This window comes from Typopeltis vanoorti, chromosome 11 (assembly GCF_054136105.1).
Source record: "Typopeltis vanoorti isolate ZY-2024b chromosome 11, IOZ_Tvanoo_1.0, whole genome shotgun sequence".
NCBI lineage: Eukaryota > Metazoa > Arthropoda > Arachnida > Uropygi > Thelyphonidae > Typopeltis > Typopeltis vanoorti.
Genome location: NC_143559.1, coordinates 86,945,601 through 86,961,359, shown reverse-complemented (window position 1 = coordinate 86,961,359; position 15,759 = coordinate 86,945,601). Strand labels below are relative to the sequence as shown.

The 15,759-nt window shown below is 34.8% G+C and overlaps 1 protein-coding gene across 1 annotated transcript in view; it reads left to right on the top strand.

Annotated features, from left to right (window-relative positions):
* The window catches only part of cpa (F-actin-capping protein subunit alpha), a 93,562-nt gene that overhangs the window by 66,726 nt on the left and 11,077 nt on the right, over positions 1 to 15,759 (top strand). The window contains exons 7-8 of the mRNA XM_090400091.1: positions 3,849 to 3,920; positions 6,649 to 6,711. Coding sequence (XP_090256217.1) covers positions 3,849 to 3,920; positions 6,649 to 6,711 — 135 coding nt within the window. The remainder of the gene's footprint in view (positions 1 to 3,848; positions 3,921 to 6,648; positions 6,712 to 15,759) is intronic.

Here is a 15,759-nt window from a genome sequence, read left to right as displayed (position 1 = left end):
TACATTTCGATGGGACTTTTCAGCGACGGCTTGATTCTGCTAGGACTGGAAATTTTACCTTCAGCTCTGCGTAGAATCCTACTCCATTCTCAAGAAAGCTCGCTGTCCGACATCTTAGCTTAGCGCAAACGCTTCAACCCTCCCCCCTTTATGCGAACTACCTGCTAACTTCCGAACCACCAAGCAGGAAAACGATACGACGAGAGAGAGCGTTCCTTCCGATACGGTGCTCGTCCCCTTATATTCTTCGTTAGAGCCCCCCCTTTTTCGGAGTCCCTTTTGCACGCGACCCTATATCTTTTCACCCCCTTGGGCTCATCCCTTGCTTTCCCGATGCTGTTATGCTGTTGGATTCACGGAATATGTGTCAACGTACGTTCCGTGTAAGCTACTGCTGCCGGCGTTACGCTGGACATGTGTACTTGTATACTTTCTAAGAATTACTTAGTAAACTATCTGGTGACTCACAGTTAATCTATACAGCTTAAGTGAGGCTTAAAATTAATATTAACAAGATTCTTCCTTTAAGGCATTCTCTAATTTAATTCTAGTAGTGATCAAAAGATTAAAGTACATGGAACATAAGATAAAAATTGCAAATTTATACATAAAGTGAAGAAGTTTCACTTTTGATTTCAGCTGATGTGCAGGTATTTCTCTTTGTTAGTAAGTAAGTATGTTAGATTCTGAATGAATGATTTCTTTACAAGATTCCTTCATTCAGGATCTAACACAGCACTGAAATGTAATGAAAGCTGTGGGAAATTGAAATCTTTCATGATCTCAATTGTCTACAATCTGTTTATATTACTAATATCATGATAATCATGCTTCTTGATATGTATCCTTAAGGGGATGTTCCGACTACTATGACAGTACTACATTATTGTTAATCTCCTATCAGCAATTTTCCTCCACATTAGTCTATTACTTGTCAGCACTCCAATATTTTCATATCTAATATTTAATTTTTCTAAGGCACTTTTAACTGAATCAACCCACCTAGACCTTGGCCCTCTTCTGGATCTTTTTCCTGCCATCTTTGCATCAAACACATTTTGCTAACTTTTTTTCCCATTCTGTTAAAGTGACCATACCACCTTAGATTAGCCCTACTCACACATTCTTGAATGAAAACAATGTTCTTTGTAATGTCTTCATTTTTAATATGATTCTGTCATTGAAGTGTAAGTATACCACTATCCAAGTTTTGGGAAGTGATCACTATTAATTAATTGTTCTTAAGTTGTATTTTTAATTAATAATAATTATTTTTATTTTATTTTAATCTATGCAACTTACTACAATTGTTCCTTTGAACCCTATAGTGTAATACCATATACTTTGACTGAAACATGAGCTAATATATGCATTAGGATTTTTGTGAGCTTTTCAGACGTGCCCTTGATATAAGGAATGGTGATAGATTTAGTGTAATCTCTGTTTAGAATGGGGGGGGGGGTAACAGGATTTAATATTTTCCGGATTTTTTGGGGGGTTGTAGCCATTGGCTAAGAGGGTGTTAAGAATATAGTTAATTCAGTAGTTAGGGCATTATTGTCTGAAAAGATTAATTTAGCCCTGTTATATAGGGTTTTTATAATCCCATATTGTTGTGAGGGGTGGATCTATCACCATTCCTTATATCCAGGGCACATCTGAAAAGCTCACAAAAATCCTAAAAAAATATGACCTGACTATCTTTGCAAACCACATAAGAAATTGGCATCCCTTATCCACTCTGCCAAAGACCAGCCACCTCCCCTAGACCGACCTACCTAGTGTATACCAGGTCCCTTGCAGCTGTAAACTGTCCTCCTACGGCCAAACAGGCAGGACAGCTAATATCAGGATTTCTGAACACAATGACTACATCTGGTTTCACCAATACAGCCACTCAGGACTTGCGGACCATGCACTAGATACCCACCACAGAATACGTTGGAAGAAAGCCACTTTACTACACCGTAGCAAATATAAATCTGAAAGATTGTTCTTGGAATCAGCCTCAGCTCTAAAAAAACTTCCCAAATCTCAACAAAGTTGTGTGCATGATACTGCCCCAATTTGGAAAGCTTGCATCTGAAGAACATCAGCCCAACAGACAACTCAATTTAGTCCGCTAGGGGGCACCTTTAGGATTCTAAGACCAATGCCAGTTGCCTTCTTCAGCCTCATTTGCTCGTTGTTACTGCCTGCGTGCACATATCATAGTTTTATGTTCCCAGAAGATGCCAATGTAACATTGCCGAAATATAGGAAGGTATTGATTAATATTTTAGTATACATTGTCATTTCCTGAAAATTTTAAAGTCACGTGTAACCAACGTATAAGTTTATCTACAAGAATCAGGAGTATCTAACCCTTAGCCCACACACGTACTAATACTATATACTGTAGGCTAACCGTCTTTCTTGCGTAGAATTCACATTTTAAAAAAATGCATTTTTAGTTGGCTACCTGTAGCAATTTTACAATTCAAAAGTATGCTTAGCATCACAAAGTTATTCTACCATAAATCCTGACTAATCCTTCCTTATTTTTTTGCTGTTACTAGAACTAATAGATTTCATATGAAGAAGACCCTGAAATAATCTCTATATAATTCAATCTACTGCATATTGATACATATACCGCACACAGTTATGTTGTTGATAACACAGTTCAAAACAAATATCAGTAATTTTACATCAAAGATTGTTCATGAAATTTATATTCAAAATTGAATTATTTTTTTATTGAAATAAATGCAAACATTGCAGTTGATGATACGTTCACTTTTAATTCAGAGTTTAAAATACTAAATGCAGTAATGTAAACAGCAGTTACTTAAGTATAAGAGCTAATAAGCTTCATTTCGGCAATGAAAACATTACTTAAATTAAATTAAGCCTTAATTTAAGTAATGTTTTCATTGCCGAAATGAAGCTTATTAGCTCTTATACTTAAGTAACTTAATGGTTGCACCTGTTTGGAAAACTTGTTCGCAGAGTACATAAGTTCTTTTCGCTATACACTTTGGTATTAGGTCTAGCTACTCACTGATGAAGCCTCAAAAAAGGCTGAAACCGGTCTGGGTAGTGACCTCCCTCCATAATGTAATAACAGCATACATTTCCTAGGAAATGTGTTTTTACATTATGGAAAATACCTAAGAATAGCAATCTGAACTTCCCCCACCTTTGCAACGAGTTGCCCGGTATTGTACTACGTACTAGGATCACTTGCATTGGCTAACGCCAGTGTCGCCGATACTTTATAGTTTACTATATTCGGCAAGAAACTCTCTGATTCCGATCTTTGAGTTTCTTATTCGGTTTTAAAACTATGTGGGATTTAATATCCCCTTAATTTAAGTAATGTAAACAGCAGTACTTAATTCAACCTGTGGGAGTGGATTCCACTATCAGGTCAGTGCCAACTCATTGGAAGTTTTACAGGAAAGGCTGAAAAATCAGTTATACAATGAATCTTGATGATTTAAGGTATTTTTTACTGGAGAGTCAGTGCAAGGAAGCAGGATAGCATCCCTGTATATTTGCTGTTGCTTCTTTCCATTGTAATGCAAAGTAATAGTAACTCTTAATCGTAACTGCAATTGCTAGGACCAGGTGTGTGGATTTTATCATAAGGTTTTTTATTCATAATGGAATTTGTTAATTTATAATGGATTAATGTAGTTACCTAATTGAGAGAGGGGAGTAAGGAAAAAAAAAGCACTTCTTTTGTCGAAAATAATATAAATTTTTGGATTGTTTTTTTACATAGTATAATACCAAAAATTGGTATATAATAAGTTACAACTTAAATTCATTTATAGTCCATTAAGAAATGCTATAAATTTTAGGTCCATTACTATGAAGATGGGAATGTCCAGTTAGTAAGTTCGAAAGAAATCAAACAATCATTGACTATCACTGTAAGTAGTTTATACTGAGCTTTATAAATTTTCTTGTTTATTATTATTATTATTAAGAGAGAGACCTCCAGGGACTTATTAAGGGTGGCTACATATCACCAGCTGTCATACTTTTCTTGAATTCATTCACACTATCTGCACACACAACCTCCATAATCCATACCTTTGGAGGTTGAGAGAAAAATCTAGCTCTCATCCCCTTCTTGAATGCATTCATTCTCAATTTCTGTGGTTGCTCTCTTGTCCTCTCCCCACTGTCCATAAAATTAAAAATTTCATTTACTAGTATCCTCTATTAACCTCTCAAAAGTTTGTAAGTCTCAATCACATCATCCCGCTTTCTCTTGTTTGCTAGTGTCTGCAGTCCACAAATTTGCAAAATCTGTATTCAACACCCTCTTTTGTGTACTTTCCACTGTATCAGCATCACCAGGGTAAAACCAGGAGATCTGCACACAATAGTCCAAGTGTGGTCATATCAAAGCATTGTAAAGGGGAAAAATCACTTCTTTATCCTTTAATGTCAAGGTTCATTTCAGCATTGAAATTATCCTCCGAGTTCAATTTGCAGTCTTTGGTATATGGCCCTTAAACTTCAACTTCCTATCTGCTAAAACTCCAAAATCCTTAGCTTGATCAGTTTCTTCTAGTATAATCCTACCAATATAATATGACAGGATATCTTATTACACCAAAGTGCATAATTTTGCATTTGCTAGCATTCAAGTGATAACTATTTTTACATACCTGCAGTTTCAGCATATTCAAATCATTCTGCAAGTACTGCATACCACTGGTCATCTTAAATCTTGCAGACTCACACCCCTCCATATATGACTTTTTGATATGTTAGCCATCCTCTTATCCACACTAATATTTTATAATCTATTCCCATATTTTCCAGTTTATGAAACAGTTTTCCATGATGTATCCTGTCAAAAACCTTAGCAAAGTCCAAGAATATCATGGTGTATCCTTGTCTAACAGTAACATTAATATAAAATGTGAGCAAGTTACTCAAACGTGATCTTCCCTTAGTAAATTCATACAAAGTATAGATCTAGAATCTTAGCCACCATTCTAGAGATGTTGATACTTTACGTTTGTTAGCATTCAACTGACAGCCATTTTCACATACCCACAGATAGGTCAATAATTAGACACACCTTTGGACTACCCTTGTGCACTATGATTATTGTAAATTCTTTCCATTCACGTGGAATGTTCCCTGTTCCTGAGGCTCAAATTATATAATCTGATTAAAGGAACAGCCATTTCAGCTGAACACTTTTTTTTGCATCCCTGCTGTAATATCCCATCAGTTGCTGTTGCCAAATGTTGCTAATTTTTATTCAGTTGTATAACAGCTTTAGTACCTCATACACTTGGGTTTCTTCATTAAAGTGGTAGCGCATTAGTTATAGAGCTACCTCATTAGGCAACTAATGAGACACATTAGTTAAAAAAGTCTCACATCTGCATCTGTCAGATGCATGCCATCTATATTCAGCAGAGTTATTCTTTCATATTGATTCTTTCTCTTACTTGCAGCATAATGATCATATTCTTTTGGGTTGTCTTTAGCTTGCAGAGCCAGTTTTTCATTCACAGGCATAGCTTTCTGTACAACTCTTCTGATCTGCTCCTTATAATTTTTATAAGTGACATCGTTATGCACACGGTATTCCTTCGACATATTTTTTCTTGCAAATCTCTTACTTAATAAGATTACATATCCATTTCACTTCTACCCTATTTATTTGTTAAAAGTGTTTTCACTTGGTTATACTATAAATGAAAGGTGCCAAGAAATTATATTCTTGGTTTCATCTTTTATCCAAGTGTAAGCAAACAAAGTTTACACATGAAATGACTTCACATCAATTGCCTTAGTGTCCCATAATGCAATGCACATAACCAAAAAGTGTCACACCATTTTGTTGTTTGTTGTTTTAATGTAGGGTGTTTCACCCTACATTAACTTTTTTTTATGTTGCCTGTAAGTGGTTGTAAGATTGTATTGTCTGTGTCAATCGGATTAAGTCCTTGATGTGTTCAAGGACTACCTCCTATTATCTTCTATATTTGTACCAAAGTCTTCCTGTGACTTTTCTTTAGCTAATCTTTTGCACATTGGTTTGCTTTTTACAGTTTTCTCTGTATTCTTTCAGAGCACATGCTGACTTCCTTGCCAGGAACTTTCAGTATGCTTTCTTCTTTTTCATTATGGTCTCTTTAACTTTCCAAGTCCACCATGGAGTTCTGATTTTATTATGCTTGAAGACAGTTTCACCACTTGCATCTCTGTATCAATTACAGTGTGTATCACTGTACCTGGACAAATTACTTGCACATAAAAATGCTGTTTAAATTATGAATGAGATTTATTATTCAGAAAATTTTTAAAAAAAAATGAAAAGATTTTAAATGTGTTTATAAAATATGTTTGATAGTTTTTTATAAAAGTAATTCATAAATAATGTGACCATCTTGAGTTTTTAGTGATGCTAAACAGATGAAAATGAAATGTACCAAATTTAATATAACAGCAACCAAATTAACATTACTGCTAAATATGATGCATTTCATTTTTAGTTGTTAATATTATATAACTGTTTCTGAAGTAATTTTTTTTTTAATGTTGTCCAATTAGAAGAAATTGTATAAATTTCTTTTGAGAAATTAAAATTGCAAAATATACTCTTCAACTGGCTGTTCTGATTTTTAGAATGAACAGCAGACTGCAAAAGAGTTTGTTCAGGTAGTTGAAGAGGCTGAAAATGAATACCAGGTTAGTCTTTAAATATGATTTTTATATAAGTTATTTAAGAATTACTGATTTCTGTACAAAAATATTTTGGGAAAATTTGGAGAAAAGAGCAAAGCTAATAATAATGGCAAATACCTGTTGGATTTCTGCTCAGGACATGGACTGGTTATTACTAACACCATGTTCCAACATAAAAATGTGCACAAATTCACATGGAGAGAAGAGGCAAGGAATAAGAAAAGTCTCATTGACTCTGTTATTGTGGATAGTGATGTTTTCTTCCTGGTGCAGGACACCAGAGTGTACAGAGGATTTTAAATTGGAAGTGATCACTATTTAGTCTTGAACAGTATAAAATTGAATTTTTGAAAAGAATAACATGTAAGAAAGTTTTAAAGCGAATAAAAGTTGAGCAGCTCTCAGATGTGAACTGTAGACTAAAATACACAAAGATTATTGAAGAAAAAATAAAGTTTGGGAACAGGAACCAAACCTTGGAGATTCAGTGGCAAACCTTGAAGACAACCCTGATTGATTCAGCCAGAGAGGCATGTGGTGTGAGGGTGTCTGCAACAATAGAAAAATCAGAACTCCATGGTGGACACAGGAAGTTAAAGAGGCAGTGAAGGAAAAGAAGAAAGCATATCAAAAGTTCCTGGCAAATAAGTCAGCTTGTGCTCTTAGAGAATACAGAGACAAATGCAAGAATGCTAAACACTGTGAAACTAGCTAAACAAAAGTCATGGGAGGACTTTGGAAAGAACATAGAAAATAAATATCAAGAAGGTGGCAAAATATTCTGGAGGTTGTTGAAGAAGCTTAGAAATGGAGGAAAGAGTGCTGTAAAAGGAGTTAGAGATTGTAAAGGTGACATGAAACCAGAAGAAAGAGATATCCTTTAAGTAGGAGTAATTATTTGAAAAATTGCTAAATGAAACAAGCAGTGATAGCACAGTGATAAAAACAAAACAAAACACACTCAACAGGCATACAGTCAGGAATACATATCCATACTTGAAGTAGAAAAAGCCATCAAATGCTTGAAATGTGGAAAGGCAGCTGGAGTAGATGATATTCGACCAGAAGTGCTGAAGTATGGTGGTATAAAAGTCTTACAGTGGATGCACTGCATAGTTCAGAAGGCCTGGACAGAGGGACGAATTCCTGATGATTGGAGTAGAGCTTTCGTAGTACCCATATAGAAAAAGGGAAATAAAACTGAATGTGAGAATTACAGAGATATTTCCCTACTGAGTGTTCCTGATAAGATCTATGCAAGTATACTTGAGAAACGGTTGAGAAGAATTGTGGAAGAAAATCTTGGTGAAAAACAAGCTGGATTCAGGCCAAATAGAGGCTGTCAGGATCAGATCTTCATTTTATGACAAATAGTTGAGAAATCATGGGAATATAACAAAGATCTGTATTTAAGATTTGTCGATCTGGAAAAGGCATATGACAAGGTACCAAGAGAGAAGCTATTCAAAATGCTACAGTTATATGGTGTTAATGGGGCATTATATCAAGCAATACTTAGTCTTTATTTGAGTTGTAAGTCAGCAATTAGAATTGAAGGAAGTACAAGAAGATGGTTTAATGTTAAATCTGGTGTCAGACAAGGATGTACATTATCACCTCTGTTATTCATTATCAGCATGGATCACATTATGAAGGAAAGTGGTATTAAGCATGATATCAAAATTGGAAATATTAATTTCAACTCTTTGCTTTATGCGGATGATGTTATACTTCTAAATAAATCCGCTACAAGTCTGCAAGATTCCCTGACTAAATTGAATAATGGTTGTAATAGATATGGTATGAAGATTAGCAATAAAAAGACAAAGACAATGAAAATAGGCAGAATTGTTGAAAATGTCAACTGCGTTATGAACGGAGAACCTGTGGAACAAGTAAAACATTTCAGCTACTTAGGCACGATTTTTAGTGACAATGGTAAATTAAATATGGAAATAGACAACAGAATCAATAAAGCTGGTATGGTAGGAAGTCAATTGAATAAATTCATATGGAATAAGAGAGAAATTAGTCGAACACTAAATTAGCTGTATACAAGACAGTGTTCAAAACAGGTTTAACTTATGTATCTGAGAGCTGGGTCAGAAGTAAAACACTTGATCAAAGCTAGAGACCGCAGATATGAGAGTCCTGAGAAAGATTAGAGGCGTGAACAGATGGTATCAATGGCAATATCATATTAAAAACGAGGATATTAGGAAAGAACTCGACATTGTCAGCATCCAGGAATGCGTTAGCAGAGCTAATCTCAGGTGTTACGGTCATCACTTAAATAGAATGGGAGAGGAAAGATTAGCAAAACAAGTGTCCTCTGCCAGGTTGGCAGGAAAATGACCCAGAGGAAGACCAAGATATAGGTGGATTGATACGTTAGTGCCTTAGATGATAGAAATATAAGATTTGATAATGTTGGAGTCTTGACAAGAAACAGGCTGATTTGGAGGAAAATTGTAGATAGGAAGTTAGTAATGATGTAGTTTTTTTCATGCAGTACTATCATATCCTGTACACCCCTTGAGGGTACATGGCAGGAATTGGATGATAATGATGATTTCTGTACTACTTTTTAATTTTAGTTCTGTGATGGTTCATATCTTGCCAGAACAAAACATATATTTCAAAAACATTGTTGCCAGGTTTATTCTGAAAGCTAGAATATATTCTAACAATGGCATGCACACACCATAACTACGTGTGTAATCCAGTCATAAATGTTTATATTCTTGGGAATGCAAACTATCAATATAATTTTTTTGTACTATATTGCTTATAATAATTATAAGGAATAGGTTAGATAATTTTGCAGATCTCGGCATCATAAGACATCAAAGCTGACTATAAACAAAGCACAGAGTACTTCATTTAAATGTCAGAATTTTTCCTAAATACAGTCAGTAAAATCCAATACTATTTTCGCACTTCGAGTCCTAGACCTACTGGGACTTAAAGAACCTTGTGTTCTGACCATTTTTAGCTCTGTTTAAAAAATTGCTGTGCAGTATTTCTATGGAATATCCAGATAAATATTTTTTGTCTTTTAGTTAGCATCTTTGACAATTAATTGGAACAAAAATTTTGGTTATACAATTAATTGTCTAATTTGTCTAATTAATTTGTATGGGTTGCAAAAAATCAAGATTTTTGAAAAAAAAATTTCATTTTTTATTAGCCAAACATACTTTAAGTGAAAACTCCGATTATCCGGGGAATTTAATCTGCTATCCTTCTTAAAAAGATGTAAGGACACTGGAATTATACCCACTTGTGTTAAATTTAAGATTAAATTTCATTCATCTAAGGCTCTTTGATTTACAGATTTGCTAGCTTTGCATTACTTTGTGAACAGGTCGCTGCTCCTTGTAGTAACTTATCTGCTATTAATGCAGCCATTAGTGCTCTCTAATTTGAACTGTCTTCCGTTCTCAACACTGAACTGTGGGATATCCTCTCTGACATTTTTGAAAAATCTGTCCATAAGGAATTTCAAAAAATTAAAAATAAACTTATCAGAAAGTTTCACAATCTTAGTAAGTCTGTTTCTGATTCACATAGTCAGCCTTATCAAGGTGTTGTTTCTAACCTGTCGTCAAAAAGATGTGATGAAACAGCATCCTTAGCCTCAGCCACAATTTTGCAGTAGCTCATCAGGTTTCATCGTTAGACACCATGCTGCATGCAAAACATGACATCCACCTCCTCCTATTGTTAGTAACATCAGGCTTGACGTTGCTAACATCTTTATGCAAGCATTGCTGCCTAAAAGAAATTTCTCTGAAAGCAATTTGCATATTCTTCATAAATTACGCAAAGACAATAACATAATAATGAATGCCAACAAAGGTTTCATTGCTTGTCAGTACTAGTGATTATAATCAGAAAATGAATGTGTTGCTCAGAGACTGCACTACTTGATTCTCAGAAAGAAAAAAAAAACATCTAAAAGGCTACTAAAAGTCTTGCTTCTTGGCCTCCTGAGACAGTTAAAAGAATGTAACCCCTCCCCTTAGATATATGGATTGCCCAAAATTCATAAACTCAATAACCCTCTCCGTCTCATAGTAGATGCTACTGACTCCACCTCTTTTAAGTTAGCCAAGCAACTAGCTAAATCTTTAACCCAACTTACTAGTCATACTTCATCTTATACTAAAAATTCCACTCATTTCAAATTTTTAATTCAAAACTTAGTTTTAAATATTAATGATATTGTGGGGAGCTTTGATGTCAGCTCTCTATTTACCAATGTTCCCCTTTCTGATGCATCTTTACTGAAAAATGCTTCTCCTCCTGATATTGATCTTTTCAATTTTGCTATCCATGTTGGCTACTTCTCTTAGCAGGATACCATATATAAACAGAGTACAGCTGTGGGCTCTCCTCTTTTAGCCAGTTTCTTTATGGAACATTTTGAAAAAACATCCTGTGATATCACTAATTTCAAACCTTCTGGCTAAGATATATCCATCCATCGATTTATTGGACATCATCAGGTGCCGTATGGTTGCTCCATTCCTTGGTAATGTGCCACACCAGTCCTTGCCACCTAGCATATACAACACGCTCTGTTGTATATGCTTTTCTGAGGCTTCAACTCTCTGAAAATCAGTCGGGCCAGACATACCATCCATTCATCCATCTCATTGAGGTCTATCACTTCCTCTTTTCCCAGGAACTTTACACCTTCTATTACTGTTTTGAGAAGTCTTTCTTCCATCCTTTGTGTCCAAAGTATTTCAGCTTTATTCTGTCAGTGTTCTTAAGGAGCCCTAAAGTTCTATTAATCCTTTCTAGCACCCATCCATTTGTCCACCTTTCAACAGCCTTCTGTAACACCACATCTCCAAAGCAACTATCCTTTTCCTATCAGATTTCTTTAGGTTCCAATTCATAGATCACTGTTGCATAAACAGGTGCAGAATCCTCAACTTTATTCCTGTGAAGATCCATCCTTCCAGATTTTAGAGAAGTCTGTTGTTTTAGCCATTCCTAATCTTCCTCTGATGTTTTCTGAACAGTAGTTCTTCACATTAATGATAGATCCCAAATAGTTTCTGTATTTGGCCATATTGTTCAAACTCATTAGACTTCTTCTTCCTCCACCACAATAGCCAACACCCTAGAATCCAGCTAGCCATAAAAAAAGAAAATAATAATAGTCTGCCTTTTCTAGATACTCTAATCATGCATTTTTCAATTGCCTTTTCTTTCTCAATTTATTTACAGAAAACCCACCTATGCAGAAACTTTCTCCTTTCAACAGTATGGTGTTATTAAAAACCCTTGTCTCAATCTCTGTTCCACCAATGGTTATAATACAAAAATAACTGATAATTATGGCTTTCATCCTAATCATTCTCAAGTTTCTAGAATTTCAGTACCATATGTTAAATGACTTTTTCACCAGACATACAAGTTTCTTTCCATTTTGTAAACTAAATTCCTTCCTAGCCTCTCCAAAAGGCAAATATCCTCCTCCTTTCTCTCTCTTATTCGAGTTTACAGGATTCCTTGTGCATGCAGCCTTTGTTGTTGTTGTGGGCAGACATGCCGTGCTGCCTAGATTCGTCTAATAAGTATAGTTTAGCCAGCCACACCTTATCATTAGACATAGGAACAAAGGTACATAAGTTACTTTCTTTTTGAAAGATTAGATGAATGTGAATGATGCTCACATTCACAGTCTGAAACTTAACAAAAACGAATCCTGCAAACTTTCCCGATTTTGGGAAGTCATTAAGGACCACTCTTTATTTCTGTGTTTCTTAATATTGTAATTATTTAAATTTATTTCTCTGAATTCTAATAGTTTGTAGATGGAATTATCCTCCTGCAAATGAAATATATTGTTACTGCCTCTTGCAATTTTAAGCATTATGTTTATTTTGTTAATCTCTTTTCAACTGTATTGACAATGGCTAGGAAACCTAGCCAAAAATTCTACAAATAATAAATATTTTCCTGATTTAATTGTTATTCCAATACTGCATAATTTTATCGTTACACCATGTGCTTATGTTTTAAGATTTAGATCTAAACAATAGCGAATGATGATGATCATCGTCAAATTCCTGACATGCACTCTCAAGGGGTGTACAGGATATGATAGTTCTACATGAAAAATTTACATCATTACTAACTTCCTATCTACAATTTTCCTCCAAATTAATCTGTTACCTGTCAAGACTCCAACATTATCAGATCTTATATTCTATCTTCTAAGGCACTTTTTACCATACCAATCCACCTATATCTTGGTCTTCCTCTGGGGTCTTTTCCCTGCTAACCTGGTGGAGAACACTTGTTTTGCTAATCTTTCCACTCCCATTCTGTTTAAGTGACCATACCACCTGAGATTAGCTCTGCTAACATTCCTGGATGCTAACAATGTTAAGCTTTATCCTAAATCCTCGTTTTTAATATGATATTGCCACTGATGCCTTCTGTTCACACCTCTAATCTTTCTCAGGACTCTCATATTTGTGATCTTCTCTAGTCTATGGTCAAGTGTTTTACTTCTGACCCAGCTCTCAGATCCATAAGTTAAAATTGGTTTGAACACTGTCTTGTATACAGCTAATTTAGTGTTTTTGTTAATTTCTCTCTTATTCCATATAAATTTATTCAGTTGACTTCCTACCATACCAGCTTTGTTGATTCTGTTATCTATTTCCATATTTAATTTACCATCTTCACTAAAAATCATGCCTAAATAGCTGAAATGTTTTACTTGTTCTATAGGTTCTCCATTCACAATGCACTTGATATTTTTTCTACCTATTTTTATTGTCTTTGTCTTGTTATTGCTGACCTTCATACCATATCTATTACAACAGTTATTCAATTTAGCCAGGGATTCTTGCAGATTTGTAGCAGATTTATTTAGAAGTATAACATCATCTGCATAATGCAAAGAGCTGACATTAACATCTATAATTTTGATATCAGGTTTAATACCACTTTCTTCATAATATGATCTATATAGATAATAACAGAGGGTATAATGTAAATCCTTGTCTGATACCAGATTTAACATTAAACCATCTTCCTGTACTTCAATTCTAACTGCTGACTTACAACTCAAATAAAGACTAAGTATTGCTTGATATAATGTCCCATTGATATCATACAACTGTAGTGTTTTGAATAGCATTTCTCTTGGCACCTTGTCATATGCCTTTTCTAAATCTATAAAACTTAAATACAGATCTTTATGTTCCCATGATTTCTCAACTATTTGTCGTAAAGTGAAAATATGATCCTGACAGCCTCTATTTGGCCTGAATCCAGCTTGTTCTTCACCAACCTTTCCTTCCACAATCCTTCTCAAATATACTTGCATATATCTTACCTGGAACACTCAATATGGAAATACCTCTGTAATTCTCATATTCAGTTTTATTTCCCTTTTTATATATGGGTGCTATGAGAGCTCTACTTCAGTCATCTAGAATTTCTCCCCTGTCCATGTATTGTGAACTATAATTATGAAGTACTATACAGTGCAGCTGCTGTAAGACTTATACTTGAGTATTTCTGGTCGAATATCATCTACTCCAGCTACCTTTCCACATTTCAGGCTTTTGATGGCTTTTTCTACTTCAAGTATGAATATATATTCCTGATTGCATACCTGTTCAGTGTTTTTTTTCACCACTGTGCTGTCACTGATTGTTTCATTGAGCAATTTTTCAAAGTAATTACTCAATACATAAAGGATATCTTTTTCTCCAGTTTTCATGTTTTCAACTTTAGCATCTCTAATTCCTTTTACAGCACTCTTTCCTCTGTTTCTGAGCTTCTTCAACAACCTCCAGAATATCTTGCCACTTCTTGATATTTATTTTCTATGTTCTTACCAAAGTCTTCCCATTACATTTAGCTAATTTTACACATTGTTTAGCTTTCTCACATTTGTTTCTATATTCTCTAAGAGCACAAGCTGACTTATTTGCCAGGAACTTTTGATATGCTTTCTTTTCCTTCACTACCTCTTCCTGTGTCCACCATGGAGTTCTGATTTTTCTATCCTTGCGAACAACCTCACCACATGCCTCTCTGGTTGAATCAATGAATGTTTTTTTCAGGGTTTGCTTCCTGTTCACAAACTCTTTCAGTTTTTCTTGAATAATGTTTGTGTAGTTTAGTCTACAGTTGATATCTCAGAGCTGCTCAACTTTTATTCTCTTTAAAACTTTCTTAAATGTTCTTCTTTTCAATATGAAATTCAATTTTATCCTGCTGAAGACTAAATAGTGATCACTTCCAATTTCAAATCCTCTGTACACTCTGGTGTCCTGCACCAGTGAGAAAACAGTCCTATCAACAACAACATAGTCAGTGAGACTTTTCTTATTACTTGCCTCTTCTCTCCATGTGAATTTGTGTACATTTTTATGTTGGAACATTGTGTTAGTAATAACCAGTCCATATCATGAGCAGAAATCCAATAAGTATTTGCCATTATTATTAGCTTTGCTCTTTTCTCCAAATTTTCCCAAAATATTTTTATATATCTGACAATCATTTCCTACTCTGCTATTTAGATCCCCAACAAGGCCCAACTTTTAATTTTTCATTTTGTGTGAATTGCTTTCTCTAAAGCCTCAAAACATTCCTCCACTTCTACTTTAGTAGAACCTTCTGTGGAACCATAGGCACAAATAAGTCTCATTTTCCAGTTTCCCATTCTGATATTTTCCCACATCACTCTGCTTGAAATTGCCTGCCATTCAAGAAGATTAGGCTCATGTTTAGTGTTGAATACTAGTAGTAAATGGTTACCTGAAATATAGAAATGTTTTGGGAAAATTTCTCCATTGGCAATAACTTCAATGGAATTATTACCAACATGTTCCAATATAAAGAGGTGCACAAACGTACATGGAGAGAAGACAAGAAATAAGAAAATTCTCGTTAGCATGTTAATGTTGAGTGATATCTTCATGCTGGTGAGGTTCAGGATACAAGAGTATACAGAAGATTTGGAATAGAAAGTGAACATTTGGTTTAAGCAGGATCAAATGTGTAAAA